Raw genomic sequence first — 23,577 nt, 5'->3', positions numbered from 1 at the left:
TAATTTTCATAAAAATCTTTACAAAATATTAACATTAACTCTTTGACAAAAATTCTAAAAACTTGAGCCGCACAATCATGACAGTGTGACAATCACTTATTTTGATCCATGAAAAGCTTACTTTTTCCATAGCAATAAAATGTGATTAAAAGGTTCAGCTAATTTTTTTTGCAGCAGCATTATCTCCCTTTAGTGTTATGTACCATCTTAAATGAAACTTGTGTTTTTTTCAGACAATTACAGATGCAACAAATTCAACAAGTGATGCAGCAATTGCAGGAAAATGATCAGTTTAAAAACCTGCCGCCATTACAACAGCAACAGCTGGCCATGCAACTCATGTTAAAACAATCACCGGTCCCCATCATACCCCCACAGACACAGATGCAGAATTTATCACCCAGGTAAGTTACTCTTCAACTCATGTTAAAACAATCACCGGTCCCCATCATACCCCCACAGACACAGATGCAGAATTTATCACCAAGGTAAGTTTGATAGACAGAACCTGATAAGGGGATTTCCATTATAGTCATTATTTTAAAAAAGAAAGACTGACTGAATTTGAAAATTGGTTTTATAGGTTAGAAAAATCCAGGAAGTTATATAATTTATAAAACTATGCAATGTTTTTTTTTATTCAAATATTTCTGTTTAATTTTCTCTTTCATTTTGAATATATTTCAGTAGATCTCCGCCAACAGAATCAGTCTCACCATCCAATCCTAGTCATCCAGCATTTCATCGATCTGCCTCACAACCAAACACAGCATCAGAAGAATCAATATGGGACACAACTACCAAACAGAATATGGGTAGGTTTGCATAGAAATTGTGTTTTAATATTGCCATTCTTATTTCAACATTTCCATGTTGCAAGTTTTCTGGACCAAGTTGTTAGCAATTAATAAATCTGAGAACATTAGGGGTTTCCATGATCTATTTATAGAATCTTGTAACAAAAGAGTTTTCCATTAGATATTTATATTTATATTTTTTTAAGGACAATGGTCACAGCCAACAAGTGTATGGGATTTAGATTCTAAAGCAGCTATGACAAATACAGACTTAGAGATGCAGATAGAAAAAGCTAGAAAAGTGAGTTATATAAGAAACATTAAAGATTTAAATTTTTGAAATAAAGATTCAAGATTGTTAAAAAAATGTGTGGTTCTAATTTCAAACCATGAAATAGGAAGGGTTAAAATGTCAAAGCCATAAAAAAAAAAAATTCTATAGCATTGTATTTCAGTTCAAAATTAGTCCGTCTGATTTGTATGCCTTAGTTTTACATTTCTTTGGAGATTCATTAGATCAAGTGAAATACACATGAAAAAAGGCAAAACATATTTGTTTTTGTTACTGTAAATTTAGGCATTATTGTGTGCATTTATTATTACGATTTTGTCATTTTAGACTTAAATGCGATTTTAATTTTTACGATTTTGGGAAAAATCCTGTTTAATTCACATTTTTCGCAATAATAACCCCCTTGCAATAATTTTTGAATTTACAGTATTAAATTGTTATTAGCAGTTTGGAGTTAATTCCAGTAATAGTAATCAGGTTTTTGAAAGTCAGAAATGGGATACAATTCTTTATTTGTTATTTGTGAGGCACCAGTATATTAAATTTGTATGCTAGGTACAATGTATATCTGTCTTGAAATAAAGTACAGTTTAACTCACGAGCAAACATTGAATGTCTAATAGAAAATTGCTTTGAAAATCAATAGATGCAGGCATCATTTATTTCACAGAACATTTAATGTGGATTACAAGGCATGACATTGGAAGTAAAAATAAAGTTGTTCATATTTAATTCCAGGAAAAAGAAGAATTAGACAGAATAAGACAAGAAAAAGATGAAGAAGAGCGAAGAATTCAAGAAGAATTAAAAAGACATCAAGAAGAAATAATAAAACAACAGGAAGAGCTACGCAGACAAAAAGAAGATGTGGAGCGACAAAAAATAGAAATAGAAAAACAAAGGCAGCTAGAATTACAGGTGGGTGCATACTTAATAAAAGAGCATATTTGTTTTCCTGTTTATAGATATAGGAAGATGTGGTGTGAGTGCCAATGAGACAACTCTCCATCCAAATAACAATTTAAAAAAAGTAAACCATTATAGGTCAATGTACAGCCTTCAACACAGAGCCTTGGCTCACACCTAACAACAAGCTATAAAGGGCCCCAAAATTACTAGTGTAAAACCATTCAAACAGGAAAACCAACGATTTAATCTATATAAAAAAAAACAACAAAAAAACGAGAAACTTTGAAACACGTATAAATTACTTAAACAAAAGACAACTACTGTACATCAGATTCCTGACTTAGGACAGGTGCAACATTTGCAGGGGGATTAAACATTTTAATGGATCCAAACCTTCTCCCTTTTTCTGAAACAATAGCATAACATCACAACATAGAAAAACACACGATAAAATACCAATTGGCAGGCTTAACTCAATCAAAAAATGTACATTAATATTGTTCATTAATTGCAAGTATTAAATAGAGTCCAACATACATGTTTTCAATTTTTAAAAATAAGAATGAAAAATTCTGTGGATTCATTTCTTTCCTTGGATTTAGAAAAAAAAATGCATTTGAATGGACATAGGATTTTATGTTTTTGCCTAAGTCTTCATATACTTCAACTTGTATAAAAAAATTCAAATTTGTTGAACATTTGAATTTGTGGTTACTCTGTACCCAAGAAATTCAAGAAAATGGGAATCCAATGAAAAATGATCCTGAGTATATCATAACATAATTATATCGTCTCTGGGCTTCTAAAATGTCGTATATATGACTTTTTTGGCTAAAATTGCTTTTTGACACCAAACATGACCAATGGTCTAGGCGGGAGGAAATCTTTGGTATTTAAAAAATAGCATACAGTTAGACCTATCAAAATGTGTGAAATAAGACATATTACAAAATTCCCAATGTCAGTTGTTTGTAAAGTTTGCTTCCAAAATGTTGTATGAAAACATGAAAATTGTTGTAGAACGGCTGTGGGAAAAAAATAATTGTACATTTCTTTATTTCTGTGAAAATAATTTAAATTCTTGGATAATCAAATTGTCAAAGTTTTTATTTCACTGCTTTTACAAAAATGTTCAAGTTCACATACAACATTTTGGAAGCATGCATTTTGCCAAAATTTTCAAAGCCTGTTTGTGAGATATTTTTTCTTGAAAAATTTGTAATTTACAACATTTTAGAAGCCCAGCAACAATATGTCATATTACAATTGTGCTAATAAACCAAAGTAGAATTCTAAAAGTACATTTATAGACAGTTTTTCTAGTGTTACTTTATTTTAAGGGTTATGGCATGATAATTGATAAATATTATCCCTCCTAGAAATTATTTTGCACTTTCAAGCTCTTGCAAAATAAAAATCTACTCCATGACAATATTGCAATAACTATTGGCTTCCACTTATTTCTCCTGTTGTTAAATAGATAAGTTTATTGTTTATCTCAGAGATTTGAAGAAGTGAGAAGGCAGAATCAGGAAGAAGAGGAAAGAAAAAGGAGGGAAGTGGAGGAGGAAGAAAGAAGAAGGAAAGAAGACCAAATGAGAAAAGAGGAACAAATGAGACAAAAACAGGAAGAAGCAGTGAGAAGGAAAAGGGAGGAAGATATGAGGTTTGTTGGAAAATTGTTTCTCATGACTTCAATTTGAAAATAATGCACTGTAACTTTACAGATGTTTGTGTCCATTTATTATTATTGTTGGACAATGGACAAACTTTTAAAAGATTAATGACTACAATATCAGAAATTCCTGCAAACAAAAAAGATATCAAAACTTAAATGCAAGTTTTTATTTTTGCAAACCTCCCCTGTGGCAATTTTTGCTAAAATGAAAAAATCACAAGAATTTCTGTGTTTACAGTATATGACTATATGAAAGAAAGTTTCTCTTCAATTATGAGGGTATGGATGGGTACACATAGTAGAGAGAAAAGGCAAGGGGTTCAGAAAAAGAAGGGAACAAAAATCAAGAATAGAGAAAAGTAGGCCAAAAAGTGTAGAATAAAGGGTGAAAAAGCATTAAAAAAAAAGTAGGTCAAATAAAAAAAAAACAGATAAAAAATAAAGTTATCATAATTATCTCTCACATACATTTACATGAAATAGCCCGTACATAAATATAGCTACATTTTCAAATTATTTAAGATGTTTTGCATGCATTAAATTAGTATTTTTATTTATCTGCAGGAGGGAAGAGGAGATGAGACAACAACAGAGACAGATGATGGAACAACAACATAAACAGAGGGAGATGGAGGAACAACAAAAACAACAACAGGAGATGCAGAGACGACAGGTTGGTGGTGGTTTCAAAGATGAAAAAAAAGATGTGTGAAAGATGCATAAGGAAAAAGGTGGTGTCAAAGATGAAGAAAACTGTTGTGCTGTTAAGGCTAATAAAATTTGATGTTTGAAAGATGAATAAGAAAAAAAGAGATGTTGGGTTGGAGATGAATAAAAAGTGAATATGTGATGGGTGGAAGAGATGAAACTGATTTGGTATACATGATAAAACCAGAAATAGACAAGTAGGAGTGCAACAATAGGGAAATAACCATGTCATCAAAAGTCTAGTCAAGTTGAGAATATATTTAACACATACAAAAACAAGGCTGCCAAATATTTTAAAAAGTATTATGATATACATTTTAACTATGAAGGAAAGCCAATTACCAGGTCCATGATTTAAGAAATGCAACTGAAACTAGCTATTAGAGTTCTACTGAGTTTTGTATCGAGGATTGCTATAGATATTGGAATCTTGACGATAAGAAAATAAATGCCAATTTTAACTATGAAATATTTTGCAGGAGGAGGCTAGACAACAACAGGAATTACATAGACAGAAACAACAGCAAGAGGCTCTCAAGAGGTTACAACAAGAACAGATGGCAAATATACAGGTATAGTTACCTGTATTTACTGTGAACTGCAGAGCCTCACTAGAAAATGTCATTTCATTAAATGGATGATATATGTATATTTTTGTGACACCGCAAGGATAGACATGTACATACAAGGTATGCAGTTCAGGATTAGGTATCAAATTTATTAGTATGGATTTCAGGATTTGTCAAATACCAAATTCATTAGTATGAATTTCAGGATTTGGTAAATACAAGATGTATTTATATAATGTTCGGGAAAACAAAGTAGTAGCCTCAAGTGGAAAAATAGCACTGTAACAATCATAAAATCTAACTGGATATACATGTTTAAATTTTCAATTTGAATTGTTAAGAATTTTATGGAAGTTGAATGATAAACTAATGATATTTTAACAATTTTTAGAGCAACTCTATTTTTAACTCATATGTGAACATTACATTTTTATTTCTAAAACTTTTGCTTAACGAGTTGTGAATTTTTAGCCTGACTTCTCATGAATTTTTGTTAATTTGATCTATGTTTATCTGGTAATTTAAGTTATATTATGTTTGACCTTAAATTCTATAGACTAACATACTTCATACTTTCAGTTACCACAACATGCACAATGGGCCAGTCAGCAGCAGCAACAGAGTTTAGAACAACAGAGAGCTAAATCACTGCTAGAAATACAGGAACAAGAAGAAATAGAACGACAGAGACAAGAGGAGGTAATAGTTTTTTTTTATTGTTCTGTAGATTTAATTATTTTTCACTGATGTTAATTTTTGTGAATTAATGGAAAATTGTATTCTGAAGTCTTCCGGGGATTTGATATATAAAAAAAAAATTATCTCAAATGTTTCTGAATTTAAAGTAATATATCTGTTTCTGTTCTTGTTAAATTTATTGGAAATAAATGGAGAGGGGATCAGCTGTCACTTGTCAAAATCTGTTTGTTTAGTCTTCTCAAAAATAAAATCATTTTCTGATGAAATATATTAATGTCTAATCTTTTCTTGGACACTCAAAATATAAAAATAAAGATGTGACACTTTATCACCAGAGACAAAAAGATCAATATAAAGCTAGTTATGAAAGGAATTCCCTAAATGGCTGTTTTTAAGATCTTTCTAATTTTAAGTGTAATTTTGTAGATACAGAGACAGGTAGAGGCACAGAGACAACAACAACAGGCCATACTCCAACAGCAGCAACAACAGAAGTCATGGTCAGGACAAATGTATGTATATAGCTAAAAATTGCATTACATCATAAATTTTGGATATATGGTTTTGGGTCTTTTATAGTTTTAGATATTAAGTCAGATGATATGGTATGATTGCAAATGAGACTAATTACATTAGAGACCAAATGACATACAATTTAACAGCTTTCAACAATAAGAAAAACTCATACCTCATTGTAAGCTATAAAAGGAGTCAAATTGACACTTGTAAATCAAATGAGAAAACTAACAGCCTTATTATTATGTCCCACCTACGGTAGTAGAGGGGCCTTATGTTTTCTGGTCTGTGGCTCCGTTCGTTCGTCCGTCTGTTCGTCTGCGTCCGTTCAGGTTAAAGTTTTTGGTCAAGGTAGTTTTTGATGAAGCTGAAGTCCAATCAACTTGAAACTTAGAATACTTGTTGCCTGTGATATGATCTTTCTAATTTTAAAGCCAAATTACTGAACATAGAAAATGAAAGTGCGAGTTTCAGGTTAAAGTTTTTGGTCAAGGTAGTTTTTGATGACGTTGAAGTCCAATCAACTTGATACTTAGTACATATGTTCTCTATAGTATAATCTTTCTAATTTTAATGCCAAATTAGATTATTACCCAATTTCACGGTCTACGGAACATGGAAAAGAATAGTGCGAGTGAGCCATCCATGTACTTTGGACACATTCTTGTTTATGTAATATAATAAACAAAAAACAAAAAGTATATCCATTTGAAGTATGCAAATTTACTGAAAGAAAAAGTTCTAACCTTCCATATCTATTATAATGGAATAGTCCATACAAATGTCAGAATGTATGAAAAAGGTTGAAGAATTGTGATACTTGGCTGGTTTAATTGTTGAGAAATAAGCGTTAAGTTCTTACTAGGCCACTTTTCGGTGATAAATTTTTGAAGATTTTCATTACTTGATATTTTCAAATGAGAGAATTATTAGCGACATTTTAAATTCACGTTGTTTTTCTCCTGGGGGAAAGTCACCAAAATAAGTTGGTTTACAGTATTGCTACGAAAAAGCCATTGTATAACAAAATATTAAAGAAAAATGACTGAAACAAACAACCTTAACAAGCACATTATTTTTTACTCCAGATTTCCAACACAACAAAGTTCCAAATCATTAATAGAAATACAAGAGGAGCAAGCTAGGCAGCTAGATAAAGAAAGACAACGAAAACAACAACAACAACAAACCCAAGCCAAGGTTAATATATACATATATATATGTTCCGAACCATATGAGTATTTGGACCATACATTGTCATGACCGTATGGGTATATACTCATATGGTCCGACCGTTCATGTATAGTCCCACCGTATGCTTATGGTCGGGGTAATTAATAAGTTAATAGTTATACTTAATTCTTCATAAGGTATGACCCTTCTAGTTGTCACATTATTAAATAGACGATATAAAAGGTCATTTTATCCTAATGATAAAAAAAAAAACATTATTAAATAACAAAAAGCAGTTTAAACATTTTATACCCATGGTTATTATCTGAATTGTAATTACTACCCAAGAATGGCAACATGTTGACTTGGGAAGATATTTTCCAAAATTTCTTAAAGAATCGAACTGTTATGGAATTCCCAAGACCTCGGTATCACTGCAGGAAGCAGCTAAGAGAGTTAACTTTTCACTCGAAACTGAAAAGTGTAACTGTGAATGATCAACCAAATGCAGAAAAACTATGGTGATACTGTGTGGAAATAAATTTAACCCTACGCAGAAAAACAAGAATACAATTTGCAATGAACACTAACTATGGCTAACCCGAATAAGTCAGTCGTTGTATTCCGCTTACTACATTAACACCTGAATGCATATACAATGAAAAATCTTCAATCAACCATTTCGGAATTAGCTCAGGATTTACCTATCTTGATAAAATAGAGCTAATTGCTGATTGGTCACCTCTTGTACAGGGCACAAATCAAAATCTAGGATTCATATATACATGTTCTTGGATTTCTTATATATGTGGGAGGTAAAGTGTCGGTGAATTGAGCCAAAAAATAATTATTTAAATTAGGATGCTTGCTATGGTAATATTTGCAATTTTTTATAACTTTAAAATATACTAATATGTCTTTTCTATTTCTTTTCGGTTTACAGAATCTATCAATATCAGCAGCTAGTGCGTGGAATGCTAGTGCACAGTCATCACATTGGGCCAGTGAAGGAGCGTGGGGTAACCAAGCCAGAAGTCAGAATGGATCAGGATCTCTGGGCTTCTGGGATGATGCTATTATATCTTCTAAAAGAGCACCTGCATCATCTAATAAAAAGTAATTTATAGTATGCTCTCTGGTATCAAAATGTTGAACGCTTTTGCCATACATCGTTCTCTTGTGGTCAAAAATAAAAAAATGAAGCAAAAGGTGGTCTAGTTATGGTAAATTCAGAAATTTTTGTTTTCATTTAAATACTGAGTGCCAATGAAAACGCAACACTTGGTTTTTCAAAAATAAAATTTATACTAGAAATGATAATCATTCAAAATAAATTGTTCTTGAAAATTAACAATTTTAACAATAGATCGATATCAAACAAAAACTGTTTCCTTGTCATCTTTCGTGCGCAATAGGTAAACGAAACATCCAATGTCGAATCATCAACTCACAGTCCTAACACAAAATGTTACAGCCCCATGGTGCAGTGCAATCTCCACAGCGCCTTGGAGTTGATCATCCCGGACGTTTAATGTGATCCCGAGGAATTTTATTCCACTTGTCCCGCAAAGCAAACTCAAGTTGACTTTATGATATTGGTGGTGGTTTTCATCGTCTAAACCATGTTAAATCTGATGCAAAATTTGCTCGATTGGACCAAAATCCGGCGAAAAGCAAGACTTTTGGCCAAGGCGCGTGCCAAATGTCTATGTAACCACCACTGATGTTTTTTGGTACATAATGAATGTTTTTTGGTCTACAGAATTCGATGTTTACGCCAGACGGCCATTTAGATGTCACTAAGGAAAGACTGTGGTGCTCTTTAACAATTTCTGCGCATATGGTGCTTTACTGAAATTGCTCCAAAGGTTCTACCTTGACCACCATTGAACTCTCGTGACCTTTGAACAGCCATCAGAGTTGATATCGGATATGTTAAAGACCAAATGTATCGGTCTTGCTGAGCGTTTCTTGCTTTTTGTATCCCGGGATGTGGCTTATCATTAAATGATTCATTTTGGTTGAATTTGTGGATGATTTGGGTTATTGTAGAGGCTACAACTTCAGTCTTCTCGTAATTGTATACTGTGAAAGGCTTCATTGGATCATGCCCAAAACTGCAAGTTGCTGGTTGTCACAAAGTCCTGGCATTTACTCAGATGTTTATTGCAGTTTGTTAACAATAAGGGCGGGAAAATTCATGACATTAGCCAAGCTTTAAATGACAAAATCGTGAAAATGGTGGGTATGTTGAAAAGCGGTGAACTCGGTTTATGTCTGTTCAAAATAACCAGGGCTTTCAATAGAAGGCGGTAGGCGGCGATTTTCGTCGTCTACTTGAAGGAAATCCGCCGCCTACTTTGCTCAAAATTGTAAAATTAAAAAATCAATAAAAATGACTGAAGGGGAAATTTACGCTGTTGACACAACCAGGGGATTTCCGATAAAGTGTGGTTGATATTTATAACCTTTCCCTATCTACGTGAAGTGACCCGAGTAGTCACGAACGCCTAGGCTGGGATCGCTATCAACAAGGAGAGTAAGGCGAAAACTACTGAAAGTAGAAACCAGCAGAAGGCATCCGAACACCGTCCGTAAACAGACTCCTGATTGGTCGATTTACAACCGGTTTTCTTAAACGACCTACGATTGGTGTAATTAATAGGCGTGTACGAAAATGAGTAAACGAAAACAAAGTGACATCAGTCAATGGATTAGAAAAATACAAAAACAAGGTGCTTTATAAATATTGAATGGAAATACAACTTATTCAAAGGAGAACACTGTATATTTTCACAATGTTAAAATAAAATAAAAAACAAACAAACGCCAATATAACCAACGTACAGCCACTGACCCACGTGTTCGCAAGGACACCGATCCCACGTTTGTTTTAGATTCAAATCCTATTACATAGAGTGAACTACATGGACATGTTCCTTTATAACTATGTTGGCTTTGTATTAAAAATTAAATAAATTGGTGTCGCAATCTTCTTTTCTTTGTATCTGTAAAGCATCACTGTCAAATTTGGGGCCACTTTAGGCTCTTCTGACTTCAATGCACAATACAAGGATGTACCCATGTCAAGGATCATATAATTTATTATCCTGTAAAGGATTTGTCTGTCTCTGCTGTATCTACTGAACTGAATGTTAATGTCCCATTTAATTTATATTCTATTTTCCCTGAACTCATAGAATTTTAATCTAATGACTATTTTTTCAATTGTTATTCAAAGAGCACAATAATCACAAAATTATTAAGGGGCAAATAATAATATTTTTTTTTAAATAAAATTTTTAAATGTTTTTTTTTCAGAAAATCAATATCTTTAGAGGGGTGTGAATCATCAGACGGGTCAGTAAGCGAACAGCAAACACATATATTTGTAATTTAGGCCAGCCTCCTGATAGTATTAATTCATAAAGCGCATTGAATAATTTCCTATATTATAAAAAGGGATTTTAATAGTGCTATAATGTACCAAAATATAGTTGTCCCCTCTTCTATTTCAGAACTTCTTGAGTTCAAGTTTAATAAAATTTTATTAATGAATAAATATGATTGGATGTGGATCTTTCCCTATATTATCACCATGTCATTGCTATTCTCAAACAACTTCAAATACAAGCTTTAAGTTGAAGTCTGGATCAAATGCATATATAAATGTAATCAATATTTACAGAAAATCCAACCATAATACAAATTTTAATCAAACATTTACATTATCTTCATTAAAAAAATGATGTTTTGAGAGGACTGAAACAGGGTCCAGGAGACTCCCAGAATGCAGGATTTTGCACCATTTTAAAAAAAAATTCTGGGGCCCTTGAGCGGGCCCCAGACCCCACCCCGTAAGTTCGACGAGCAAGCTCGTCGCCGCGGCCGGCTTCGCCGCCCGCATTGATGGGACTCCTATTTTTTGGTTTTATCCTTCTACTTCTAAACTTATTGAAAGCCCTGAAATAACCCTTACTTCGCATTTGTTCCAAAAATCACTCAACCGTAAAATTGTCGACAATTGTCTTAAAAGTCATTTTCAACCAATTATACATAGTTCTAATATAAATTAAATAAAAATTATCAGATTTTTTTGAAAAACAAAAGTGTTGCGTTTTCATTGGCTCTCAGTATATTAATTGTTATATTTGAAGAATGTACAAAAATGCAAGAGAGTGTGGGAGTTTCTCGCTACATTGAAGACTCAATGGTGGCCTTCGGCTGTTTTCTGTTCTATGGTCAGGTTGTTGTCGCTTTGACATATTCCCCATTTCCTTTCTCAATTTTAAGATTGATTATTTTGATTTTATGAAAAGCTGGATACACATGTATGTTTCAGACATCAGATCATTTAAATGGCAGCATGTAGTCTTTTTCTTTGAAAGTTCTTATTTCTATTCCTTTTTTGTTTCAGTGTTCAAGGTAATCCTACAGAATTTCCAGCATTAAAGGGAGGTAAGCCGGTAAACACACCTTCAGTGCCTGTAGCCAAACCACAAAAACAATCAAAGATGAAAAAAGAGGAGGTAATATTTATGATAAAATAATGGTTATATTTAGGACTGTTCCATAAAAATAAAGGTTGAAGGTTCTCTTGGTCCTCTTTCTCCTTGCTGAGCTTTTTTAAGAAGTGGCGAAATATCGTAATACATGAGTTATAGTTGTGGAAGCTGTCCCTTCCTTTTCAAACAGTTGCAGAAAGTTGTGTTTTTTTATTTGACTTTTTTTTTTAACCCTTTCCTCCATAGTGACGCCTTTTGACGCCACCCCTTTACTCCATAATGACACCTTTTGACCCCTGTGTATTACCTCTGTTGAAACGCTTTGACTACAAAATGTCTGCAGTAGACCTAATAAAATTTGTATCCAATATGAAAAGGAATATCATAGGAATATCTGACTTAAATTTATTTGATAAAAATATTTTTTCGCAATGCATTAATATTTTAAAACATATTTTCAGGATTTTATTGAAAAATTCTATGCGAATCAAGTATGCAAAAAAAAAATTCAGAGGAGGAAAGGGTTAAGGATGTCAGAATATGAAATTCAGAAAAAATCAAGAAAATCTAACGTCATAATTACATTTTGATTAATCATTTGCTGAGAATAGATTTTTCACTATTGATGAGAAATGTTTCTCTCACACCGCTCAGGAAATGTAAAAATAACACATAAATTAGAGAAAAGACTATTCATAACACATACTTGTTTTGTAGGAGGCTGTACAAAGGTTGTTTAAACAACCAAAACCTCAGGAAGATGGATTCTCCAATTGGTGTGAGATAGCTCTCAAAAGATTGGATACGTCAGTAGATAGTAAGTAATACAAAGTTGATGCAATTGCCAATGTAAAATGTTCAAGTAAGAAATAATCTTAATCGGAGAACTGATCAATTTCAAACTAAAAAAGAAAAGTTTGAGAGAAACATTAGCCATATAGTAATCTTTTATTTTGACTGTCATCAAAGTGAGAGGGTTAACGCTATAAAACCAGGTTTAAGCCACCATTTTCTACATTTGAAAATGCCTGTACCAGGTCAGGAATATGACAGTTCTTGTCCATTCGTATTTGATGCGTTGTATTATTTGATTATGCCATGTGATTATGGACTTTCCGAATTGATTTTCCTTTAAGTTCAGTATTTTTATGATTTAACTTTTTAATATTACTGCTATCATTATGTAAAAAAAACTTAAATGATCAGAAATAACACAATGTTTATATTTTATAAACAGTAGGATAGGCAAAATTAGGAGATAACTGAATTGTATTTTTAGCTCTGACTGAACAAATTGGTGATTGGATGGTTGCAAATTAAGTTTACTGGCGACGACGCGTTAGTACAGGATTGTTATTTTCATTCTAATGAAACTGACAGGAAACTGTTAAAACATACATTTAGAATTTGTTATATTTCGTCTGCGTTTGCACGTACATTTTCATAGCATTAATTGTGAATTGATGTCATGAACATTTTTGACATTATCATATCAAAATGAACATTACAGACAATGCATAAGAATTACAGATTTATATCTCAGTCCCGGAAATCAGACATTTAAAGGTTTAACAACAATTACTATGCTCATGTTGAAGGCCAAAAAAAGCTTTAGAACTTGAAAAAAAACTAATTGAAAAATGTATTGCACAGAGTACTTTATTTATTTATTTTACAGTTATCATAGGAATATACACACTTGCAGGAACTGGGACATTTGGAAAGTAATTTAAAATAATGACATCAATTTCAAAAAGAAAAAAAATAAGTTTCATATAGCCAATTCTGTCTAGAAAAAAATATTGAGTATTAATTTTATGATAATATTTTCTATTTGTTTTCCAGTTCCAACTTTTGTAGCCTTTTTGTCAGAGGTTGAATCTCCTTATGAGGTAAGTATGCAATTATACTTAGGTTACAGCTGATTTCATTGAGTGTGTAGCCAAAGGTAATATCTTTGGTTAGTTTGTTTGTTAGCTGAACCGTGAAGTCATTGTTTGGATAGGTAAACAACCCTCCTCTAAGAGAAGACTAGTCTGACAGATATTCAATCTATCTGTCTGTTGGACTATGTTACTTCCAAAGAAGGGTAGTATACCTGACCTAATAATGACTCCACAGTTCAGCTAACAAGTTAGCTAACTAAAGATATAACTTTGGCTACGCACTCAGTGAAATCAGCTGTAAAATTATTTATGGTGGTTCATAACACTACAGAAGGAAATTTCTGTAAAAAACAGCTGACCGTTTAATCATGTTCTATTATTTAGGAAATATTGGGCTTCTCAATGATCAAAATGAGTGTTTGACGTCGAATGATGATTTTCTGATAAAGTTTGTGGTTCTAGTTTTTGATTTTTTTTTATTTTTGTCAAAGGGTTAAAGTAGACATTTTTCAAAATTTTACGAAAAGTAAACAAGCCAAATAAATTTTAGTCAAGGTGTTTGGAACCACATAAATATATTTTCTAAAGGTTAATAACTAAATAAAGTTTCTAAAGTTTTATGAATTTTATTGTAAAGTATAGATAAAAGAATTTTCAGTATGTAGTTTTAGTGGGAAAATATCTATAAATCTGTATCAGCATTTTACTTTACTTTTATCTTGTACCTAAGGGGCATTGGGGTCTCTGGGTACATGAAATTGGTTATTGCTTTTATCTTGTGCCTAAGGGGCATTGGGGTCTCTGGGTACGTAAAATCTGTTATTTAACTTTTGTTTGCCTCTAGCAAATGTTTTGAAACTTTAACACAATACTTGTTACCAGTAAACAGAGAATTGGTCCGCACCACTTTCACCAGAAGTTGAATTTCTGAATAGATCTTTTTTTATAAGAAAAACGTTTATTATTTCAGGTTCATGACTATGTACGATCATATCTCGGTGAAAGTAAATCTTCTAAGGACTTTGCCAAACAGTTCCTGGAGAAGAGAAGCCAAACTCGTAATAAGGCAAAACCACCAGTTGTTGAGGTAAGGGTTTCCTGATTATAATTGGGTTTTTATCGAGCACAGCAGATTTTGTATAAAGCTCCCAACTGCAATGCAAAGATTTTGCCATTGTGTACTACAGATTTTGATCATTGTTATAATGTTATAATAGCTAATGCAGTACTGGTAACAGTTTATGGAGTGTCCTTTTGATTTCCATTGATTTCGTTATAGGACATATTTACACAACCAAATCTATTTGTCTTATTTCATTGTCTTTCTAACGTAGAAAATTAAATGTTTTAAAGCCTTTATCTCATGCCTAGGTATTTGTACATGTTGAAGAAAATATTAATAAACAAGAACTCAGTGATATTAAAAAAATTTTAACATTTGTAGGAGAGCATATGGGGACCTGCACCAGCCCGCGATTATCGACAACAAACCAACCAAACTTCAGATGCTGACTCTCAGAAGAATAAAGGAGGAAAGAAAAAGAAGAAAATGATGAAATTGGACAGTAGTATTTTGGGATTCACTGTGAGTGCTGATCCTGAACGTAAGAACGTTGGAGAGATGGAGGACGACGGCAAATGAGAGTCAAGATTTTAATGTCAGCAGTGTTATTTTATCAACTTAAGACAATGTTTTTTGTAATTGTTGATATTTTGTTATGGTTGGTCTTAATTGTTGGGTTTTGGTCGCATTACACAGTTTCCAATAGCTTCAACACAGCAGTGTGGGCGTGGCTTTGTCTCAAGCCCCTCCTGTAGATGTGAGGCGTGCCGGCCCATTTGGCCTATGTTAGAGTATATTTTTAAAGAAGATGATGAAAAAGTGAAGGAAAAGATTTTAAGAAAATCAAATCTCTAATTATAAAGTTTTTGAAAAAGAATGAAGAAAAACTTAATCATAGTGCTAAATAAACAATGCTTTTGGTGGCAGCTCTGGGTTAAGGGAAGTAATTCATTAAATTATTACGTTTTGTAGAAGGCAGTTTTATCAATGCTTTTTAAGCATTCATTTGATACAAAATAAAAATGATCTATTTGATTTGGAAGCTTAAAATGTATTTATGAAAATGATTGACACAAGTGTAACATTGATTTTTAAAGTGTTATTGCCCTTAACTTAGATCAATCACTTGAATATCGAATGCAGTATTACATGACAAACCAAATTGAATATTTTAACAGCACAGTGATGTTTTTAAATCATGTCAACTGATTTCAACTTTTTTTTTATTGAAATCTGTTTTACAATTTAATGAAAGAAGTTTTTCATTTGATAGCATTACAAATTATTTTTTTATTCAAACATGTTTTACAATATAAAAAGAAGAACTTCATGGAATGAAACTAAGAATTTCAACCTTTTTTTTATTCAAACATGTTTTACTGTTTAAAGAGAATAAGAAAGAAAATCAAAAAAACTTATAATTTTAAAATGAATGCATTTTTATACCCAAAAAACAATCAAGCGAAAGAATTCAAAGGATTCTAAACAAACTCTTTATGCAAAATGCACAATATTGTTAATTTTTTTTATCTAATTATGTGGTCTCGGTAAAACAATTTTTTTTTTTTTAAGAAATCAAAAATATTTTTTTATTCTAATAGATATTTCCATATAGTTTTGATTCTACTAACTTTTAAATGAACATGCTACAAAATAGTAATTTATGTGAATTTTTCATAGTAGAATTTTATGCAAACTTTTGACTCATGGAAAACACAAATACATGACAAAACAACATGATTCCTGTTTAGATTTCAATATTAACATTATACTATCAAAATTGCACACCTGCAAGACATCTCTCTGTGTCAAAAGTTAATTTTATATCACACAATTATTTTTATGAAACTTGTTATATTTTATTGACAAAAAAGGGCTAATCTTGATGAATTTTTACCAAAGGAATACAAAATTAAATTGTTAAAATCAAAACTTTTACTTAATTTTTTTTTTTTTTTACTTTCAGGTAACATTTTATTAGAAAGAATTAATTATTGAAGAAGACTGCAGTAAATTTTAAAACTTTACTTAATTTAGTCAATGTAAAAGAGGAATATAGAAAAAAGTAAACAGAGATAAAAAAAAAAAAAAAAAACATTTTTTTAGTATCCATCAGGAATTTTTACGTTTTGTATTACAATCTTTCTAGTTCAGAACAGTCATTTTAATTTCTGAATTGACTTATCTTAAAAAGGTAAATTAAGGATATTGTTTTAAACATTAATCATTTTTTGACAGCATTGTTTGCCTTATTAAAGATTGTAATTATGGTATGCCCATTTGTCAAACTCATATAAGGGATTTTTTTGGGGGGATGCTATTAAATTGATATAAGATATCTATTGGGCTGCAATTTAAAACTTGGAATTGGCACGAATTGATTAAATTGACACTTCTGAAAGGGCATTTTTAAGATGTATTTTGCTGATATTTAGATATTTTGTAGTATACTTCTGCAAACAAGTTTTTTTTTCTTTCTTTTATTAGTGGGGAGGGTAGAATTTTGTGCCAGTTTATACCAAATTAGTGAGGTTTTGTGCAACTATTGGGTTTTTACCAGCTTATGCTAAGCTTCCTCTCCAAGTTTCTTCCATCAAATTATAGCCTTCTTACTGGTCCTGAATATGCATGAAATATTTGCTACTGAACATTTAGAATCTAATAATCAATCAATTAACATTCTTACCAAGTATTTACACAAGATATCTAGTACTGATTTTTTTGTCAATAAAACTTGTAAATTTGAACGGTGAACCAGCTGATATTTTACATATTGAAAGAAGAAAATTTTGTACTGATTTTTTTGTCAATAAAACTTGTAAATTTGAACGGTGAACCAGCTGATATTTTATATATTGAAAGAAGAAAATTTTGTACTGCTTTTCAAAATGGATTTTTTTTTTAATATTCAAGTCATTAACTCCCTTAGACACATTCTATGAAATAAAGGCAACATGTACTTATTGACCTTATGTGTATGAGTATGTAGATAGAGAAATGTGCCAGACTAAATGGTCCTTATTCCCTGATTGGCCTTGTGTGTGTGTTTGTGTATGTTTGTTGATAAATATATGAATATCACTTCTCTTACTATTTTATCAAATTGCAACTTTTACTGGAATTTAACCCAAAGTTTACAACATATTGAAGAAGCTATAAGGGTTATTGTATTAACATGAATATTGTAGGGTGAGAAAGAACTTCCAACATTACCCAAAACCAATAAGTTGAACGATTTTGCATACATCAATTTAACATACAACTATAACTGACCAACACCCAAGTTTAAAAATACCTACCTACCTTTTAAATTTATTTTAAGTGAATATCCCTAGCACAGTCTGTCTGATTTTGGAGTCATTTTGATTTTACATGTTTATTCATTAAAAGATTCCACACTGAGTTAAGTTTTTTTATTACAAAATTCTCTTAAAATAATAAAAGTATCAAAAACAAGTTTAGAAATTTCACCATTTAGATGTATTATGTATGTGTATTAAAAGTTCAGCATTAACATGTTTCAAAAGGGTGCAAGTGTAGTGTAAAACAAATTTGTTTTTGTTTTGTGAAAATGTTTCATTTCTGCATATTTTGTATATGATGTTTGAAAAGGCAGTAAGAGTTTGATATGTGAAATGCATGTTGTATGGGAAGGAGAGTATGTGAACAGTATGTGGAATACAGTTTGTATGTGTTAAGATAAATGTGTGTGTGGGTGAAATGTGTATGTACTTTGTGAAATGCAAGGTAAGGTCAACCAAAGTAAATCTCTGCTAAGGTTAGAAAAAAACTATCGTTAATTGATCAGGGAAAATTAATTAAATCATGTTCAATACTTTCTTTTGCTGCTAAATTTTAACTTGTGGCCTTGTTTCATTTTTTGCCAATGTTTGTTACAATATAAATTAGCAATGCATGACAAATCATAATTGAATTCAATAGAATTTACGTTATAGAACATAAATCATTTAAAAAGCTATTAACATTTTACTATAATTTTAAATCGGATGTTTCATAGAAAGTCTGAAATTCATGATATTTAAAGCATGTTTAGCAGTAATTGCAATTTAACCTTGTATATTTGGATTAGATGTCCTTGGATAATTTTTATCATGACAAGAAATTATTTTTATGAATTCAAATGAATATTGTTACTCCGTCTTATTTTATTCTGATTTGAATATGAAATTTTAAGAACTTATATGGCACTGTTATCAGGTTTTGAAAGGAAAATTGAAAATGAGATATATTTCTCATATTGTTAATGAGTACAGGACGTTTCTTTAAAGTATAAACTATGTTAAATTGTGATATAAATATGCAGGCTTTTGTGTACACAAAAGACTTGTCTGTATTGATAAAGCTGAAAATTGTTGAAAATAAATAAAAGAAATACCTAAAAATTGTTATTTGTTCCTTCTTATACAACCGCCAAAATATACAACCGCCAAAAAAAATGGGTCGTATAATGCTATCATATGGTCGCTGTTGACTGAAGACGCATTTAGTTTCCAGACAATAACTTTAATTTAAGCTAATGGATCTCTATAAATTTTTACCAGAAGGTTCAGTACCACTTAAGGAAGGTTTTGATTAATTTTGGGGATAATGGTCCCAACTGTTTAGGAATTAGAGGCCCAAAACTAGCATTTTTCTACTTGCAGGATAATAACTTGTGTATAAGTATTTCAATTGGTCCGAGAACACAATTAATTCGTAGTGCATTTCTTTTAGAACATAAATGAAAATAAAAAAAATCCCACCTGCGCTTTCTCAAAGAAACTTTTACAGTGTGTTGTACTACTTTTGGGACAAATTATATCAAATTTATAGAAAACTTCATCGCCTCTAACTCAAAATATGGACAATTTTATGTTTAGGGCGTCTTGAAATCTTTTGACAGCTTCCGAAGTGCTCATTTTCAACCTTTTTCAGCTGGACCAAATCACTACTTTCCTGTAAAATTCTGGACCCAAATTTTTTTACAGTGTAATTTCATCCCCCTCCTTGCAATTTGAGGCATTGAACATGAAGAAATAAATTTGGAAGGGGTATAAAAATTAATGGCAAGTAACCAACTGTCAACACTAGGGACTATATTTGTGAACAACGAAAATCAAGGGACGACAATGGTGGTCTCGGACCTAATAGGGTAGAAAGAGTTGACAAATCTTAAAAAAACTTGGTATGAACAAAGTTTAATGTATTATAACGTTGCTTACAAAGTTTCATGACAATAGGATGTATATTATAGACATTAAATTAAGTTCTATACTCATCTTTGCGTGTAAAATTTTGACGTTAAAATTGAAAAATTTCAACTATCAACATTTGGGGCTTTAAAAATTAAAATATTGCAAAAAAATACTTTTTAAATGCCTTAATATATAACTTATCATGTACTAAAAGCAATAGAGTACTCATTTGATTTATCAGACTTGGCATAATTATTCAAAAGTCAAATTTATATGAGCCTGCGCCTAAAAATTTAGGTTTTTCAATGAAGGGGAGCCTTACATGAAGATGTAATATTTTCCAGCAATTTTAAATTTGTGAAGCTTTTTGGTTATAAATAATCCTTACATATGTATTTAAAGTACTTTAAATGGAAAGAAAAGTTACAAATAACATATCATATTAGTTTAAAAGGGTCTTAGGCCAAGTAAGACTGGAAAAAATTTAGGGTCAATTTAGGCCTTGCCACATATTTACATTAAAAAGTGCATGTTGAGGCTATAAGAAATAAAAATTTGTGTCTTTTTTATCATTTCTATACTCATGTGACATGATACAACAAATCTGAACACAAAAAGACTCTTGCAATTAACTTTTCTTACAAGCAGTATGGGCTGAAACAAAGATTTTTGCCTTTTTAGGGAAAAACTTGCATGCAATTTATTCTCAACAGGCTTATATTTAAACCACTTGCTATCCTACAGAAGAAAAGAAATATATTATGTGAAATGAAACAGGTACAATAGACATTGTAAAGTGCATTTGATACAAATTTAGTGAGGTCTCTAATATGGACATCAAATTTTATATACCAAGCTCCCCACTATTGACTGCATCCGAACAAGGGTCATTTATACAACACATTTTGCACATCTTATCTGAGATAAACTTCTTTTCTGTAGATTCAGAGTTCATAAATAAGTAAAAGAAGCAGATAAAGGCATAGAAACACAAATATTGACACATTAAAACCTGTCAGATAGAAAGTCAGGATGCCATTTATGCATCAATATTGAAAAAGTTATAAAATGCCTATTTTGACCATAAAATGCCAAAATTGGTCGTTTTTGCAGAAATTCTATAAAATAAAAGTTTAAATCCTTTAGTTTCATGCTATTTGACAAGTTGACACCATAAAATCATTTAGGGAAGTTGCCAGAGTACAAATTCTATATTTACAGATTTCACCTCTTAGGTCCGAGAACACAATTAATTCGTAGTGCATTTCTTTTAGAACATAAATGAAAATAAAAAAAATCCCACCTGCGCTTTCTCAAAGAAACTTTTACAGTGTGTTGTACTACTTTTGGGACAAATTATATCAAATTTATAGAAAACTTCATCGCCTCTAACTCAAAATATGGACAATTTTATGTTTAGGGCGTCTTGAAATCTTTTGACAGCTTCCGAAGTGCTCATTTTCAACCTTTTTCAGCTGGACCAAATCACTACTTTCCTGTAAAATTCTGGACCCAAATTTTTTTACAGTGTAATTTCATCCCCCTCCTTGCAATTTGAGGCATTGAACATGAAGAAATAAATTTGGAAGGGGTATAAAAATTAATGGCAAGTAACCAACTGTCAACACTAGGGACTATATTTGTGAACAACGAAAATCAAGGGACGACAATGGTGGTCTCGGACCAATTGCTCTGAAATTTTGGGGGTTAGTTTAGGAATTCAGGGCCAAAAACAAGCATTTTTTTAGTTTCCAGACAATAACTATTGTTTAAGTGTATGGATCTCTCTGATATTGTACTACAAAGCATTTTATTACTCCAGTTCTGAAGTTGCAAAATGGGAAAGTCGCTGAAAAGAAAATTCACTGTTAAAATGAAAGTACTGTAAAATTCAGAAATTACTGCGTGATATTGAAAAAATAATTCATATAGGAAGTTTAAAAATGTGAATTTTAAATTATTGCAATTATAATCCTGTCACATTTTTTGCAATAACAAAAACATCACAATAATTTCTGAATTTACACTGTCAAAATAATTTGCAGATGACAATGATGACATGATTTATAGTGGTATGAACTCTTCACAAAAACAGCAGTCAGTCCCAAGTAGTTCCTTTGTTGAGAGGATTCAGTGGTCAAACCAGTACATGTGTGACAATGACCTCACTAGATATACTGAAACAAATTTAGAAAAAAAAAATCATGGCAGCAGAGAAAATTAAATGGTCAAAATGAAACAAAACAGAATGTATGTATGTGCCTGTCCCAAAGTCAGGAGCCTGTAATTAGTTGTTGTCGTTTGTAACTGTGTATCATATTTGTTTTTCGGTTTTTTTTTTACATAAATAGGGCCGTTAGTTTTCTCGTTTGATTTGTTTTACATTGTTATTTCGGGGCCTTTAATAGCTGACTATTCAGTATGGACTTTGCTCATTGTTGAAGGCCTTATGGAGACCTATAGTTGTTATTTTCTGTGTCATTTTGGTCTCTTGTGGAGAGTTGTCTCATTGGCAATCCTACCATATCTTTTTTTTTATATATTAAAAACTATGAACTTCACACAAAAAAAGAACGATTGAAAAAACAAATCTCCAAAGAAAAAATCCATTGGCCAAATTGGACAAAACAGGCACATGTTACAATGACCATAATTGAATGTTGTATGAACTTTTCTGGACGCTGTAGGGAAGAGAAAACTACCATCTGAGTGGTCAAACTAAGCTCAAGATGACAAAACAGGAAAAGTGGCAATGGCCAATAGAATTATAGAAGTATTATTAACATACGAAAACATCAAAATTCCAACTTAAAGCTATGGAAATGTAATGCAGAAATTGTAAGCTTTTATCATTTGTTATTATTTTTGGCTGTTTCACCACAACCAGGTTATGCTTTTTTTGTTGGCAGTTTTGTCTTAAATAAGACTCGTTTGATTTATATGGGTTCCAGTTATTGTTGAAGGCTGTATGGCTGTGCTCATAATTACTTAAATCCGCTTCATTAGGACTCTGTTGGATAGTTGCTTAATTGGCAATCATACACCATCTCCTTATTTTATATAAAAACGCATCTCCAAAGAGAAAATCCAATTGCCAGATGAGACCAAACCAGCACATGCAGGGACCATGTCTACACTATATTTAAGGCTCTACAGACATCGCTTTAACAGCAAAATTCTTTATTGCAAATTGTCAAGATAGGACAACACAGACCCAGAAAGCAATGACATTTTCCCAATAAAACAGGTCTAAGGTATGGAGAATTCGTGAGTACATCCTTGCTATAGAAAGACGTTTGAAATTTGCCTTACTTGATATTACTTTTTTAGTGTTGTAGTTCAATTCAGGGCATAACAATAAAAGTCAGGTTGACAAACACCAGTCTTGTGTTAAGAAAACATTTTCAGCTTATTTCAAAAACTAGTATAAAACAACCATAACTTTGTTTCAGTAAAATTAAAGGTCCAAAAAGCGCAAATCTATGTGGAAAAAAACAAACAAGAGTCCTTTCAAGACCTAATTATTAGTTTTCCCTCAATGTGTCTTTGAATTAATGTATTGGGGATTTATACCAAACATCTCTATC

The 23,577-nt window shown here is 31.6% G+C and overlaps 1 protein-coding gene across 3 annotated transcripts in view; it reads left to right on the top strand.

Annotated features, from left to right (window-relative positions):
* The window catches only part of LOC143056632 (GRB10-interacting GYF protein 2-like), a 32,137-nt gene extending 16,008 nt beyond the window's left edge, over positions 1 to 16,129 (top strand). Inside the window, exons 14-29 of one of the 3 annotated variants that reach the window (XM_076229788.1) lie at positions 234 to 404; positions 691 to 815; positions 1,004 to 1,098; positions 1,828 to 2,007; positions 3,501 to 3,664; positions 4,241 to 4,349; positions 4,864 to 4,956; positions 5,533 to 5,652; positions 6,079 to 6,164; positions 7,257 to 7,368; positions 8,285 to 8,457; positions 11,759 to 11,870; positions 12,564 to 12,663; positions 13,692 to 13,738; positions 14,703 to 14,819; positions 15,177 to 16,129. In XM_076229788.1, the coding sequence (XP_076085903.1) occupies positions 234 to 404; positions 691 to 815; positions 1,004 to 1,098; positions 1,828 to 2,007; positions 3,501 to 3,664; positions 4,241 to 4,349; positions 4,864 to 4,956; positions 5,533 to 5,652; positions 6,079 to 6,164; positions 7,257 to 7,368; positions 8,285 to 8,457; positions 11,759 to 11,870; positions 12,564 to 12,663; positions 13,692 to 13,738; positions 14,703 to 14,819; positions 15,177 to 15,374 (2,002 nt within the window). In that variant the 3' untranslated portion in view covers positions 15,375 to 16,129. Of the gene's footprint in view, positions 1 to 233; positions 405 to 687; positions 816 to 1,003; positions 1,099 to 1,827; positions 2,008 to 3,500; positions 3,665 to 4,240; positions 4,350 to 4,863; positions 4,957 to 5,532; positions 5,653 to 6,078; positions 6,165 to 7,256; positions 7,369 to 8,284; positions 8,458 to 11,758; positions 11,871 to 12,563; positions 12,664 to 13,691; positions 13,739 to 14,702; positions 14,820 to 15,176 lie in introns of all 3 variants that reach the window. The other 2 variants (XM_076229787.1, XM_076229789.1) reach the window with 2 other exon arrangements.
* Positions 16,130 to 23,577: the final 7,448 nt, after the last annotated feature.

The sequence above is a fragment of the Mytilus galloprovincialis genome, chromosome 13 (genome assembly GCF_965363235.1).
Source record: "Mytilus galloprovincialis chromosome 13, xbMytGall1.hap1.1, whole genome shotgun sequence".
Taxonomy (NCBI): Eukaryota; Metazoa; Mollusca; class Bivalvia; order Mytilida; family Mytilidae; genus Mytilus; species Mytilus galloprovincialis.
The sequence above is the reverse complement of the archived record's forward strand: the minus strand, read 5'-3'. Positions and strand labels throughout refer to the sequence as shown.